At 49.4% G+C, this 15,230-nt stretch overlaps 5 protein-coding genes across 5 annotated transcripts; 2 read left to right on the top strand and 3 right to left on the bottom strand.

Moving 5' to 3' along the window:
• Positions 1-1,156: 1,156 nt before the first annotated feature.
• Positions 1,157-3,965, bottom strand: VFPPC_03626 (hypothetical protein; the record flags this gene model as incomplete). The annotated part of the gene is made up of 4 exons (XM_018283106.1): positions 1,157-1,647; positions 1,696-3,356; positions 3,428-3,768; positions 3,828-3,965. The coding sequence occupies 4 exons, from the start codon at positions 3,963-3,965 to the stop codon at positions 1,157-1,159; spliced, it is 2,631 nt and encodes an 876-aa protein (XP_018147842.1).
• Positions 3,966-4,610: 645 nt separating this feature from the next.
• On the bottom strand, positions 4,611-8,046 carry VFPPC_17485 (HET domain-containing protein; the record flags this gene model as incomplete). Its single annotated transcript, XM_022429188.1, has 2 exons — positions 4,611-5,785; positions 6,378-8,046. 2 exons carry the CDS (start codon positions 8,044-8,046, stop codon positions 4,611-4,613), a joined length of 2,844 nt encoding a protein of 947 aa, XP_022285785.1.
• Positions 8,047-8,463: 417 nt separating this feature from the next.
• Positions 8,464-8,793, bottom strand: VFPPC_17486 (hypothetical protein; the record flags this gene model as incomplete). Its single annotated transcript, XM_022429189.1, has 1 exon — positions 8,464-8,793. The coding sequence occupies one exon, from the start codon at positions 8,791-8,793 to the stop codon at positions 8,464-8,466; it is 330 nt and encodes a 109-aa protein (XP_022285784.1).
• A 461-nt stretch (positions 8,794-9,254) lies between these two features.
• VFPPC_03624 (F-box domain-containing protein) lies at positions 9,255-11,454 on the top strand (the record flags this gene model as incomplete). The annotated part of the gene is made up of 5 exons (XM_022428344.1): positions 9,255-9,348; positions 9,396-10,654; positions 10,726-11,154; positions 11,221-11,358; positions 11,407-11,454. The coding sequence occupies 5 exons, from the start codon at positions 9,255-9,257 to the stop codon at positions 11,452-11,454; spliced, it is 1,968 nt and encodes a 655-aa protein (XP_022284634.1).
• A 109-nt stretch (positions 11,455-11,563) lies between these two features.
• Positions 11,564-13,119, top strand: VFPPC_03623 (hypothetical protein; the record flags this gene model as incomplete). Its single annotated transcript, XM_022428343.1, has 4 exons — positions 11,564-11,707; positions 11,763-11,988; positions 12,195-12,544; positions 12,592-13,119. 4 exons carry the CDS (start codon positions 11,564-11,566, stop codon positions 13,117-13,119), a joined length of 1,248 nt encoding a protein of 415 aa, XP_022284633.1.
• Between the last annotated feature and the right edge of the window lie 2,111 nt (positions 13,120-15,230).

The raw sequence follows: 15,230 nt of genomic DNA, 5'->3' as shown, positions 1-15,230 counted from the left end.
GACATGTGAAACCTCTCAGTGAGTTCATGGAGTGCGAGGTTCAGCACCGCCGAAAAGGCACCGGGGCAGAATACATTGTTACTGAACATGTGAGTTGTCTCGTAGCATCGTGTGAAGAAACTCATAATGGCCATGGTAGTGCCGGCTCCGTCATCTTGTCGCCATTCGGACTCATAAAGTCGCAAGGCACTTTTGAGAGCCGACAATGTCTTATCTCATTTTCCTTCAGCTTAGAGTTTGAGGCTGTCGTGCTGCAAGCGCTTCCTAACTTGTCACCTCCCTCTTTGGGTCATTCCCGTCCCTCCCATATCTGGGAGAAATATCCCTACGATGCCACATTGGACCTCCGACAGGGCAGATCTGTACGGTTATTGGAAGGTTATTATCCCTGTCGTGAGTCCTTCATTCGGGAATACCCTGGTGTTTTCGGCAAGTTGTATCCGACAGCCGTCTCTTTGAGTTTCATGATTTACACAAGGCTGCGACTTTGAGCAGGTGGTTTGCAATGCAATGGCAGTTTGGGACAAGACACCGAATGGCACTGGGACTTTATCATCGCTGAGCAATGACATCGCGGATGTGTTTACAGCCGCACATTATGGAACCTCCCAAGAATCGTCCAGCTTACCTTGCTTGTAGAATGCGGACGCGAGGTTGCTTGTCGCCAATACTATAGAAAGATGCTCGTGGCCAGGAATTCTCTTCCTCCCTAGCACACGCCACGCCAAGTCATATACATACTGCTCCTCGAGTTAAGCCTCAGTGGAGTTGAACGTATAGCTTTAGATCTGCAGAAGCTTCTACTTTTTTATTTAAACGAATGGGTATAGATATTTTGCAAAAGACAATCTTCTCCATCGAATCATGTAATATTATTGCCCACCTTGCCGTGGTTGGGCATGCTCACATCAGAACGCAACCTGATAAAACAATTCCCGAATGCGACTCAGCTCAACAGGAACTCAAGTGCTAACCCTCACGTCGGCCGTAACTTTTATGCTAACCTTGTTTCATTCTCTTTCCTTCTTTTAGCTTCAGATGCGGCCAAGTCATCCTAGACTGTTGTCAATATACTCGCTAGGACCGTTACCGTTGACCCTGTATTCTCATCCTTAAACCTCTCTTAGCCGCTTAGCATGTTGATTTTTCGCCGTACCTATGGCGTGATCGAAGCCAAATCGACCCCCCAGTCCTGATTGTCCAACTCCGTAACCAACGCTACCAGTCTATCCTTGATATCGGTGTCGATATACAAATGAAGACCCTCGACATGCAATTCTGCGCCTATAACAGGAATAAGCATCGAAAGCATGGCGAGACGGGGATCCATCTTGTCTGCTGATGACAGGGTACTGATCTTCCACACTCTCAGGTCGTTCATTTTGAGAACCGCATCGCGTACGTCGACAAAGCTTGCGCCTGGGAAATCTTGCCCGTGTCTGGCTTCATTCTGTGGCGAGAGCCACGTCTCATATTCCAATTGCAGATAGCCAAAGATGAGCGAGGGCTCTAAAACAATTGACTTCCCAAGCATGCTTTCACCCCCCTGTCTACCCCTCTGATGGTATTGCCGCTGTAACTCCATCTCGGACAATATCGTGTCTCTAACTCGCGACAAAGCGACGGACCGTGGTGCACCGAGTAAATCTAGAGTCAAGTTAATAATGCTTCGGGAATATAAATGGCAAGACATACTCAGAAGTCGGTCCGAGAACTTCGCCTCATGTATGGGGTTTCCACGCAGATCCAGGAGTTCTGAAATGGGCTCTTTTGCTTCCCGCTGAATGATCGAAGAGAGCGTCTTGAACTCTGCTCCCAGCTGAAGCTTCCACATGATCCAAAGCCAGGTAAGCGCATTTCCGTCAAATGAAGTAGATGGTCGTAGAGACTGCACCCAGTGTCTTGCCTGTCGAGAAGGCTTCTGCCCAACTGCATCTGCATACTTGACCGCGAGGGATGTGAATTTAAAGAGCATGTTCAAGTCGATTGCGGTGGGATTTGGCAGCTCACTGTCGAATATGACATTCCGTAGCAACTCGAGCGCGTCTTGGTCGTCGCCAGGACCAGGTTGGAAGGGAAGGCTAACCCCAGCGGTTTGGTCATCAGGAACTGTTGTTTCAGCGACTTCGGTATCGTTGCCGGAATCATCAGACGGAACAGATGTGTTACGAGGCACGCCATTGAATCTATGCCGATGTGCACATCCCGATTGCTCATGATCTTCGTGCTCAACCACCGTATGGAGACATCCGAAACGACATCTGGCAAACAATGCGAGCATGCCGTTTCGTGAACTCAATACATCATCAAGTTCATCGTCACTAGAGCTTGAGACATGCTCAATAGAGTCCAACTCTACCCGAAACGGCAATTCTTGAGAGAAGGCTGGTCCATCCTCGACCTCAATGGTAATATGCTTGCAGTTGAGGCGCCCTCGAACGGAACAGGGCACAACAATAGAGAAAACCTGGCCTTCAGTCGTTGCCGTAATTCGTTCGATACAAAACAGGAACTTCTCAGACTCTTGATTTCTGCAGGCTTCCAATGAGACAGTAGCGGCAATGAAGATGTCCGACTTGGGACGAAGTTCTAATGACACCCAAGAGTGAGTTGTCATCATTTCGGCGTCCGTTATATTTGCCGTGCAACAATTCGACGTCGCCATCTCTATGGCTCCTTCTATGGGTCCGTTTTTAACGACCTCCCACTGGTCATCTGGCAGAGACTCTAGGAACTCGTCGGCTCGAACCGTGGCTGCGGCGTGTGAAATATGGTCATAAATTCCGCCGCTGTTTGTAGTAGGGCTGAGGGCAAGCTCGTAACCCGCAGACTTGAGAGGAATCTGGAATGTTTTGCCCGTCTCTTTGTCAAAAACGAACCCATATTCCGTCGTGTCGTCGTCACCTGCTCGAGCCTCCATCAACGATTCGCCCGAGGCATCCTGGAGGGTTTGCATATCTGCGCAGTCAAACTCATCGTCAGAGTCATGTTGATCTGCGTCTTCATCCTCACTAAGCCCATTCGCTGGGTTCGTATGAGGTTGGGTATGGAGAGAGGATCCGTTGGAAGGTGAGGCTCGGCTCAAGGACTCCTTGACCGACTTTGTGGCCGAACGAACTCGACGTTTTGCTTGTTTGGCGAAATGGCGAGACTTGGAGGATTTGACAATCAGAGTCTGTTCTCGGGTCATGACGTTTCTGACACTGGCGTCATCCGGCGATTCTTCTTGCTTCGCAACAACCTCGAGTACGACATCTCGCATCCTATTGCCGTCATCTTTCAACTCATCGAGTCTAGTACCCGACTTGCGCACTTCTTTCCAGATGGATTGGAGGAGATTTCCTGATTGTTCTCGCCTGCAACACGTCAACACCGCACTAGCTAAATTCCTGTTGCTAGATTCCACAAAACGTGATGGCTTTCTTACCAAGACTCTGAGGTGTGCATCAAGATCAACGGCAAAACAAAATGAAGATACGATTGCGCATGATCAACCGCTTCAATCAAGTGTTCGATTTGGGTCTGATGTAGCACAAACGAAATAGCCTTATCCTTGCGAACGATCCATTTGAAAATTCGCCCTTTTGTTCCCGCCCTCTTGTGCGCTGTTGGATCGTACCGCTTCAAAAGAGCAGACGCATCGTCTCTCACAACCGATAACCTGTCGTTAATGTATTCAACAATTGGTCGTTTTTTCCCGTCATCATCGATCGTTAGAGCGGTGAGATGGGGATAAGTATCCAAATTCTGTTGCAGTACAGACTGAATCTGAATCGCGAGCATCAGCGTATTAGTCCCCGGGAGCAATAGGACTGCTAAGAACTTACACAAGCAACTGCGTGGAGGCCGTCGGCATACTTTCGCCATGCCCCAGGTGCATCCTGGATCGACTTTGCAAAGTGGGCGATTTTGGTTGTGAGATCCCAAATGGTGATGATGCTGGCGGCCGCACTGATTCCATCCATGATGCTTCAATGTTCAACCTAGACGAGGGGCTAGGAGCGCGAAAACTCCGTGAACGCATGGATGTGCTTGGAGTCTATCCACCTATTTATGTCAAACTGTGACCATATCTTCAGCGATGGTACTGCATGAACGGGTGGAAACCTGAGTGTAGGCCTCCCATGAGGTTACTGGTACGTCAAGGTGTCACACAAGGAGCGTCTCTGCAGTAGGGCACAGATGCAGAAATTTTGTGTACAGCCTGATTAGAAGAAGGCGACGAGGCGGAGAGATGGTAATGTTCCGGTTCGCCAGAGGGAGTGTTCGAAGCATAGCCACCATAGCTGAGCGCTTCATGTATGTGCAGGTCTTAGAAGAGGTCGCTGACAAGGCGCTTCAACGAAACCGGTCAAGAAACACGTCCCCAAAGTGAGTAAACGACAGAAGGCTCGAAAGACGACAGGTATTCTGGCATTTCCTAGACCCGCATATTTTGTAAACTGCCATAGTAGCATAGGAATAGTTGAGCTATATTCTCTTTTGGATATGCCTAGATCTACGTGCCAACAATCCCTTACACAGAGCAGTGACGTCTGAAGAAGCCCCGGCCGGATCTGGTCTCACATCCATAAATGCTGCTACTGCTGAAATGCTTGCCATTTACAAGCTTATTCCGCCTTGCCAACATGACGGATCCGGAGTCGGCCAAGTTGCCCAGGTTCCCGATCAACAACCCGTACAGGCGGCCATGCCCATTGCCAAATATTTATACCAGGGACCCTAGAGAATGAAATCTGCCCGCGTGTGCCTGGAACACTAAGTTGTGACCAAGGCGGGGGAGTATCAGTCCTCTCGACACCACGAGTACGCAGCAGCTCAGCAAGAACGAGAATGGTATCGTATCCTTCAAAGGCGACAAAGGAGGCATTAGTAGCCAATTTCTCAAACAGAGCTGCCTCAACTCGTGTCCCTAATGGACTGAGTCTCTCCGGCAGATACGATAGGAAAGGGATCGCGGCGCCTCCATCTCCTAGCAACGTGCTCCATTCAGCAAACTCAGCCTGTCCAGCTGGAGTACCAATCGTGATGCCTTCGAGTCTTTTATCGCGGCGCACGGATTTAACTATTGAGACAGCTGGTTCCGGATGCCCAACTAATAAGAGAAGAGCCGAGACACGAGCATTGTCTCTTTGACGAACAAGCTCATCACAAAGTGTCGTAGGCGTCAGCTCACGAACGTCCAACTCAATCACTGAGCCTCCACGCGGAGCAAAGTTCTCTCGCAGGATACGGCTCCCAGATCTCCAGTAGACGCTCGACGGATCAGCAGCAACGGCGATGGAATTGTGGCCCGCAGAGAGAAGAAAGTCAGCGTAGATACTCCAGCCATGAGATTGCGCCGGTGCAAGACGAGCCACCGAGTCTGTCTTTGTTGTCTCATCGATGCCAGAAGTACAGTCATTAACCTGAAGCTCGTCAATGACGGCAGATGAACACAGATACGGAATGCCAATGGCTGCGGCTCTCGTGGCGATGGCACGCGCAACAACGCTGTGATACTCGCCTACCAAAGCGACTACGCCCATTCCAACGAGTTCATCGACCGCTTTGACAGCCTTTTGCGCATCTGCCGCCGTGTCTCTGACTAGGAGCTTGAGGAGCCTTCCTGAGATGCCGCCGGAACGGTTGACCTCGAGGACGGCCAATTCGAGGCCCGCGAGGAGCTGCTTGCCTGCATCAACCCATCCTGGTGGACTTAATGGGGCGAGTGCGCCGATTAGAATACAGGAATTGGCACCGTCAATTTGCGTTGCGCATTGAGTTGGGTTGTGCATGACGGCACCTGGGAAAATGACAAGGTAAGTAGACAGTTAGTCTTTGGAGGAGGTTGCTTAGGATGATATCCGTTAGCTTATTTTAGCCCAATAATAGGGCGAGTTTTCGGTAAAACGGCTTCTTTGCTGTTTGTGTTTGGTTGTCATTGGAAAGGCGTGCTGCACAATGGATTGAGTCCATTTTGATGTGGTCGTAACTCGTAAGAGTCATAGTGTTTGGTGGGCCAATCTCGGCCGACTCCGAGCTGAGTTAAGAGACGGATACATTGTGAATTCGATTACTGTACAAGAATTAGTTGTGTTACACTTTCAGATTCTGTAAACTAAATCCTCTGCTTGGTTTAGCCTAACGCTCAATTACATGGACAATGGCAACCGCTATAACCAGATTGACATACAAAACGCAACTCTGCCCCCGTCGAACAAACAAAAAACAACCCATCATGGATCGATACACGTAACTCAAGTACAGCAACTATGCCAAAAGTACAAACAAAGTCCGAGCATCCATCTTTAAAGTCGTGTCCAGACCCTGGTGCCAATCAGGGTGTCTGCCACATTCACTCGCTTCATTCATAAGTTCCGAAACTCTCGCCGTACCATATATCCGAAACCGAGGATGCTGGAAATTAGCCGTTCTGTATGCCCGTACAGCTACAGCCTTGCTCACCCCATCAACTGAACATAATATATCGCCCTTTTGCGCCCTGGCAGACACAACGCCCATCTTCCACTGCCCGTCTCCCCCACTCCCATTGCAAGCCTGGTACAAGCGGGCTGAGCTGCTATCAGAGTCGGCCGAAATTCCAGGATCTCCGTTGTTGTGGCGCGGGAGATTGCGCTCAGCGTACAGGAGCATCGCGTTGTGTAGACCATCTCCCCATACGACCGAACTTACATGGTTGTGGCAAAAGTTGGAAAGTTGGCCATCGTCCGCGTCAAGAATTGTTCGGATAAGCATCCTGCTCTCACGGCGTGCACTGCCTAAGTCATCTCTGTACAGGGCTTGCATTGACATACCCCAATCCTTAGCTTTGGACAGATCTGCGACAATTTCGGACGTTGAAGGCCCGAGATAACTAATACTTCCAAACGCAGAGCCCGTCATCGTGAAGACTTTGCAACTATTTTCCTTGACTGAATCATCGATTAGTTCGGTTTCGGTTTCTTCTCCGTCATCGGCATTCAGCCCGTTAATTTGGCCCCAAGGCGAACAGTCATCTCCCATGAGCAATCGCTTCACTAGTCTACCAAATGGAATAAATTTCTTGCCTTTCACAAGACGGCGTCGGTTGACGAACTCCATGGTATCTGACCAAACCCGGTACAAAGATTTATTATAGTCCATTGGGAATCCGTGCGCATCACCAGCCAGTCCGACCAACCCGTAAACTTTGTCTTTTGGATCCTGGCATTTAGCATCTTGATGGTCGCTTAATAGCTTTGTGAGAGCATATCCATCATCGTCTTTTTCCTGTCGTAGCCGGTGTAGTCTCACTGGCCCTGCGTCATCCTTCTGATGCATCGTAATTAGATGGATGAAATCGTCCCAGCTCTTCTCAAAGTTGCCAAAGCAGACTGTAAGTCGCCTTGCTTGTCCGATTTCCTGAATTATCCATACACGTTTCCAGTATCCGTCGGCGCAAAGCTCGTTTACCATCTCTCGCTGCTCTGTATGTTCTGCTGAGTTCGCATTGCTGGTCTCGCAGTCCTGCTGCGTATTCGGCGATGTGTTCTCGTCAGATGCCACAGAATCATCGGGCGTTTTGGCTTCACCCTCTGGTAATTCGTCTTGATACTTGGCGTACTTGGCTCCAAGCCACACGATTACCCAGCTCGCCCTGAAGTAAATTTGTGCCATCATGCCCAACTGCCTGTTCCGCTCAGCAACATCATCTTGGTTGATGCACAATGCGTCAATCCAGTACACGCATCCGCTCTGGCGTTTCCGGAGAACGCAAAGAGCATCATAAAGATTTTGGCCAATACCAAGATAGCCTCCATCGATTTCGACCTTTTGGGTTTTCTCGGTACCACCCCAGGTGTAGGACAGTGCCTCGTATTGTGGTCGATCCCCGAATGGGATTTCGACCAACTGGCATCTTATGGTAGCATCATCGCCTTCTGCTGGCAGAATCTTGACGAACCTGGTGCAATCGACGTCTGGGTTGAGGGGCGTATATGAGTATACGCTTCGTGTAGATCCAACTTCCATATGCGTCCTGGTTATGTCGTCTCTGATGCCCCCGACGGAATGATCTGCGGTCATTGCAGCAGGTGATTTTGGACAAGTACAGAACCTTTCTTTTCTGAGAGTTGACTTCGCTTTGAATGAGTAGCTGCGTTGCTAACATTTCTTTGGATATGAAGCCACCCGGATGCAGTTATAGACTTGGGCATCGGGCTCTACTCACAGCTGAATCTAAGCGCCCGCACATGCATGTGGTAGCCTACAACGGGTTGCAGATTCTACGGCCAGTCAGCTCTGGAACAAGGCTGTGCCTATACAAGACCCAACACACCATCAGTGGCGGATGCATCATGGTGGTGTTGTCTGGTTGGACATTGTTCGAACTCTTCAGTGTTTCGTGCTAGCCGCCATGGCTGGTCTAAGAGAACCTGCATACAGGTCTCTACTTGCCATCGATGTTACAGCGAGAAGTCCGCAGAGGTGTTTCCATTTTCTCTACTCGATTCCCAAGCCAAGCCACAGTTGAATTATTCGTCGAACACAAGGAGCGAAGTTTTTGCGGAAGAGGCGCGACGACCAAGGACTTTGGGGCGCTTGTAAGGTTAGATCGATGTACGGAGGAATACTGTGAGCAATGCCGCGGGGCCAAGAGGTTGATTTGTGCCGCCTGTGATGTAAATTGGAAACCAGCCTGTCAAGAACCCCTTGTTCAATCGAGCCATCGCAAGTCGACCACCTGTCCACCTGTCCACCTGATACACCTGTCGACTGGTAGGTAGAACCATGACCTCGAGACGCCCGAGCCCTAACAGGGCAGCCAATCATGCGAATACATCCCGCAATACTCCGTACTCACTCTGGCGATGCAGAAGTTCAGCTTGCCAATGTTGAAAGCAAGATGTGGTGGTAGTTTTGATGTGGAGCTGTCTGGTAGCCCCCGACAGCCAGGGTGACGACATCATCTCAAGTGGTGATTGAAGTCAAGTCTGGTCAATGGGGTCAGTGGCCGTGCCAGGCAGCACTAGGCATTGTGGACCACGCACGAGCCACCAGAAAGAAACCTTGAGCCACATGCAGTCATCTGTCTGATTCAATGTTCAATGTTCACTTCAATGTGAAACATGAAGCCTGCCATCTCTGTTCAATATTGTCTCCAGACTCCAGACTCCCAAGGCACACCAAGCTTCAACTAATGCCTGTCAACTGAAATCTTCTGCCGTCTTTGACCCTCCACATTTGCCATCTTTTCGTCTCTGACGAAGGCGTAGTCGAATGGAATCTCTCTAATGAGTCCTGTAATACACTGTTGCGTCCTTTGTGGACACGATATCCGTGATGGCGGTAGCGATGACTCTGGCTGGATGCTCCAGTTCCGCATCCGTGAGGTCTCTTACAATCATTCCCATGCCAAAGCTAATCATAACCAGTCTATTCAATCGATGAGCAAGTCCAAGTCACGGGGGTGGGCTTCCACAACGATCCCGGAGCTATTCACTTGGAAGCGCCCCTTGACTATGGCGCACGCTGGGACACTTCGGAATCCAGAGTCGAAATCGGAGTTATTCGTCAGTCGCCGGTCAATGGCCGGCATGGGTTTCCTTTCCATGAAGCGTGTTGGTCTCTTCTAGAGCAGGCCTATTCACCGAGGCCAATCCCTCAGAGACGTCTACTGGATGCCTGCCGCTCACTGCCGTTCTCCATTGAGATGTGCTGCGTTACTTGGGGTCACGACTTCGGTGGTTTGATATCAGCAGATGAGGAGTCATATCCTTGGGAGGATCTCTTTGTTAACCAGGAACTCGACTTCGTGACAAGTAACCCTTTCGTTGTACCAGAGATCCAGCGACTCCCTCACGAAGCGCCTGAATCGCTGGATGTCCCCGAATCCGAAGCGATATGCGTTGTGACAAGACGCTCTGACGTCTTTACTAAACTTCCTGCGGAAATAATTAGTTGTATTTCGCATCATCTGCCTACAGTTGACTATCTAAACGCTCGATTGGCTGCCTCATCATTCTACCCTATCTTTAATGCCCAAAGCTTCTGGGCCTCTAGGTTCCTTCCTAATGCTGATCGTTCCTGGGTTTTCGAGGCACAAACTTGGGAAATGCCACGCAGCTGGCTATGGATCTACCGCCGCACCGCGAATGGTTCACCTGGGATGAAGAATCGCCGGAGAATTTGGCAACTAGTCGAAACCGTCAAGCAGATACTACGTTTGGAGTGGTTTGAGCCCGCATCATCATCCATCACCAACGTGATTAAAACGGATTGGCCTCAAGCGGCCGGAGACCTACGGCCCGGATTCCAGCAACCGGACCACGGCTTTCGTGGAGGGTGCCGGCAACTTCGCGAGAAGCAGGTACACATCCCTCGGGATCAACTGTCTCATTTAGCATTCTCGCTCATTCAGATTGGAAATGACACATACATCACGGGCATTGGTTTCCTTCTAAGTCGGGGTGAAACCATTCGATTAGGATACATGGCAGATGACGAGCGCGTTCTGAATGCCAAATGTCTTACTGGATTTAATCTAGCGGTCGGATCAAGAGGTGTACAAGCTATCCAGTGCATTCTGAATGGTGACCAAGAATCACAATGGATTGGCTCCCCAGATAACGCTCCAAAGACGCAACGCCTCAAGTTTGCGGGACCTATAACCGACATTAAAGCCGGATTTGATGTGAGCTCCTTTCTATTTATTTATTTTTTCTCTCTTCCTCTCTCTTTAGGAAGTCCGTTCTAATAACGTAGGGTTACAAGATGGTCAGCCTGGCAGCCAACGGCTGCATTCGTCCGGGCCAAAAAAGTCTGCGCGATTCGGCATTCTGGTACCCTCAAATTCCCGACGCAAGCCTATATCTAAACGAAGGCGGCTTTACAGCAAGAGATACTGCCATATCTAGATTTGACCCAGTCTGTTGGACAAGGTTCGGAGGACCTGCAGGCAAGTATTTGAGATTGTTGACTGGAATATCAGTCTTCGACCTCGGGGCTATAGAGTTTCACTACAACAGCGAAGATGTCCCTCTGGAATGCCGCAAAATAGGGAGGTACAGGCCATCCGAATTCGACAAACCTATTCACTTCAAGATTGACGGCCCTAGTGGAGAGAAGATTGATTCTCTGACAATTTATATGTGTTCATATCCCAACGCGACATTGTGGTACTACAACCCAGGGGTCCTGCAGTCGTTTAAGGCAGGTTGTTAACTCCATCATGCATTTGCTCCATCTAACCAGAGCTAGATTTCGACCAACTACGGAAATTCATGCCACTTCCCATCGATGCCGGAGAAGACAGTCCAGCGTAACGGCCCCCTTGAGATTGAAAGAGCCATAACGTTGGTTGACGGATCTACCCTAACTGGGCTCTATTGGACTCAGGTATGCGCCTAGACTGTGCCTTAGGCCGCATTCACTAATCGTCGGCAGCATGAGAATACAATCATATCTCTGGGGGCAATTTCGGAAGTGGTTTAATGTTGACAATGGAATAAAAACAAGGCACCGACTATAGCTATTTGATGGCAATAAGTAGAATAGCATTTGAAGCTATAAAGCAAGACAGAAACACCAGTAGTGAGGGTATATGGCATGCGGCTACCAGACCGGACCAAAATTTTGCACGTCGCCGGCCAGGTGCATAATACATAATCAGCCAAGATTGAAGTTATTGACGCTGCCAGATTTTGGTGGTGCTGACATCAAAGGCACAAGTGCACTGACGACTGGTGCTACTTGACTTGACCGCATTTAGCAACTTGACCAGACATCCAGTGCCAGACGAGCCGCCAGACTTGGAGATTAGGCGCTGGTGGTGTTTTGAGCTGAAACAACTTGACCCCCAAGAAGAAGATGAAAGGGACCAGACCAGACCAGACGTGTCAATTTGCACGGCGCTGATCTTGGCCATGGCCATGCGACCATTTCAAGGTTCAAAGGTTGACTTCAAACAACCGACTGGCGCGACCGATCGTGGGCGTAACGCTGACCACTTCTTCGATGTCGCCAGAGGCTGGGGGTCATTTCATCTGGCCTGGCCGGCCCAAGCTTTCATGTTACCTGTGCTGTTTTACTCACCAATGTTAATGTCGCCGCATGAAAATTTCGGGGCGGGGGAAGCAAAGTTGGCATTTGGGGTCTGACCGGCTGAGTATGATTGGATCAAATTGATAGAGGGAACGTTGAAGCGCGCGGCAATGGGCCATATTAATCTGCAGGAGGCCATGCCAATGCTGCTGCGGCCTCTAGGCAGCCAACTCGACCCATCAAATCGCGAACAGGAGCGTATGGAATTGATACGGCCTGGAGAGCGCCTATTGCCCGAGGTGAATTCGACCAGACTCCATTCAAGCTGGCCGAGAATGCAATGAGCCTCACGGGGTCGGGCTATATAAGGAGTTACTCTGCTTGCATCTCGGAGACTGATTTGCAACACAAGACGACTTTCCATCTTATCAAGAATCATCTTCTGCAACTGAACCTGAGTCCCGGGAAAATGGGTAAACACAACGATAAAGGCAAAGGCAAGGCCAGGGCCGAAGATGAGGTCAAGGAGTGGGGTGTAAGTGCGTCACAGTTGTCTCATCTTCGCAAGCTAATTAATTCCCTTTCAAGTACATGAGGTGGCCATCTATCCAATCTCTGTACAAGGAACTCACCAAGAATTCCTTGGAGAATGCCGTGGATGCTCTATGGAACAACATCCTGCAACTCTACTTCAGGGTCGAAAACAACTACGCCATCGAGGCCCAGGCAAGCCCGGATAGAAAAACGAAAACGAAAGCTGATTTCGCCGTCCGATATGTCCATAATGGCGTCCCAAAGAAGGTTATCCTAGTTGAGGACAAGCGTGTCAGCGATGAGGGCTCTGGTGCTGTTTGGACTGAGGCAATGAAACAGCTCACTGATTACATGATCCAAGCCCGACATGCAAATCGAGGAAAGAAGGAGTACATGTATGGTATTGTCACGGTGGGACATTACTCGCGGTACTACACACTCGTACCTGGTCGAAACGATCTGTGTGACTTCATTTATAAGTCCGAGGATATGGTCTACACCGGACAGCCATTGCATTTCAAAGATGACGAAGAGTGTATGCACACGCTCCTCATGGAACTAGTGAAACTGACATCTAAGTAAGCGATGGCCCGAGGAGCCAGGCGTTCTACTTGCATGTGGTGGAAGCCATTGAGTCTGGTCTTGACCCTACATATGTACCTACGTTGACCTTAGTTGAGGTACCTACTGAAGTAGTTAGGTAGCCTGGCGGGCTCTGAAGGCTGGGGACAATTGGTACAGTTCTGGCACCAGAAGGACATGAGGGGACGGGGCATGTTTGGTGGCAATTGAACGCTGTGTGGTCAAGTCTGATGCATTCAATGGTGATGTGCGTGCAGGGTGCAGGAATTGTCTGGTGTGCGATGCAGAGACGGTGTATAATAGTGAATTTCAGGCATCTTAACATGAAAACGGATTGGAGCATGCTACACCTTTGTGAGTCTGTTACTTGTGAGGTCTACAGTGGGGGTCAAAAGTGTCTGGTTTGAACAAGAGAAAGGTATCGCGGATCGCATTATATGCTAACACATACTGAGATGTGTTAGTATATACTTGGATATATTGAGCTGATTTGTGTATTCTTGGCCATGAGCAAATACATTTACCACAGACCGTCAAGCTAGCTTAGTATCTACATCTACGCTTGGTTTCATTTGATCTCCTCCTTGAGTGCCCCCCGTGAGAAGCAGCTCGTCATGTCAATGTTGCCATTTCCCAGTCCTTTGCTCTGTCTCACGACCTCACAGACAGTCTTTCGTTAGCAGCACGAGAAATTAGTCACTTTTCAGAGTTTTGAAGCATCTTTTGTCCTTTTGTCGTAACGTCGTTGGAGCAGTATCTGCGGACTCGTTATATCAGGATTATTCTGGCCAAATACGTGTCAATGCTTGCTTCCCCGTGTGTTCCCACAAGCAAGTTAGCCTTGATCCTCCAGAAATAACCATCCTCTCCAGGACCTCTGTCTTCATGTCGAATACTGGGACTTGACCGGCATCGGTACGTGTATGCTTGGAAATCCGGCGATCCAACTTCTGCTTCCATACCCAAGTCCCATCTCCATCTACTTCACTATCTGTGGGAATAGAGCCTTCGCAATAGTTCGGTTCTTGACTCCCCTCCACATTAGTCAATACATGTATACAGCCACCTTCATCTTTATCCATGTTACCAAATGAACGCATAAAGGTCCGGGGAGCGAGCGGCAGTGGGAAATTGAAGGCAAATCTTTGGCTAACTTTAGTACAACCTCGACCTACGGCAACAGCACCATGAGTTGTTCACTGGGGGCATGTACAGCCTGTGGTAAAAAGTATTTGCCCATCTCCAAGTATACACTAACACATCTAAATATGGCTCGGCGCATAGCGCGACATGAGATACGTTTGCCACGTTTAACCACTTTTGACCCCCAACTGTAAACCGTCCCTTTACACGGCGTATTGGTGCCAAGGCGGAATCCCGGCTGCTATTCTTAGAAGCCAGCTCCTCAAGCGGCTCTGCGCACTATTCCGGCAAGAGATCAATTATCATGCAATTGGAATACTTCTAGAGTTGCGAACCGTCTTTTTCTGGAGTCTCTATTGTGTTCTCCGATCAATGATGGCGACACTGCTGAGATGGGCCATCATATAACTTGACCTAGCAGCGATCACAAGGCGTCTAAGAATAAACATCACGATTGTCCGTAACATTTTCTATCCCCCTCACATATTTGTTCTGCATTGTTGACAGATTTGGATGGTTTCGCAGTCGCCCTTCACAATGCACACGGAAACGGCACCGCGTTGACCAATTTCAAGGGACCCAATCTCGCAGATATCACGAGTAATCATCCACACTTGAGTTTCTACCAGGGTTGATGAAAAAATGTATCAGAATTAGATCAATTTATGTTGCAGAATAATCCAGATCACAGCCTCAAGCCTCACAGATCAAGCTAGAAACCCCAAAAATTGTGGCGGCCCTCAATCAGGAAGCTGCTCAAGATTGACAGGGTGAGATCAGCCCTTTTGGCTTGCATTGGTCTACGCCATCATCCTGGCCATTGGACAGATCAAGTGAGCCGTTATGGTAATGCTTGAACGAGCATATTCCGCGCGGGTAATGTACCACTTGGGGCCTCGAATCTTTGCGCGCAACATGGCTGCATGTCTCAAATTCAGAGGCACCTGAGCAATTTGGAGCAAAGACCA

This window comes from Pochonia chlamydosporia, chromosome 2, assembly GCF_001653235.2.
Source record: "Pochonia chlamydosporia 170 chromosome 2, whole genome shotgun sequence".
Lineage (NCBI taxonomy): Eukaryota > Fungi > Ascomycota > Sordariomycetes > Hypocreales > Clavicipitaceae > Pochonia > Pochonia chlamydosporia.
Note: the sequence above shows the minus strand (reverse complement) of the source record. Positions and strands in the feature narration are given on the sequence as shown.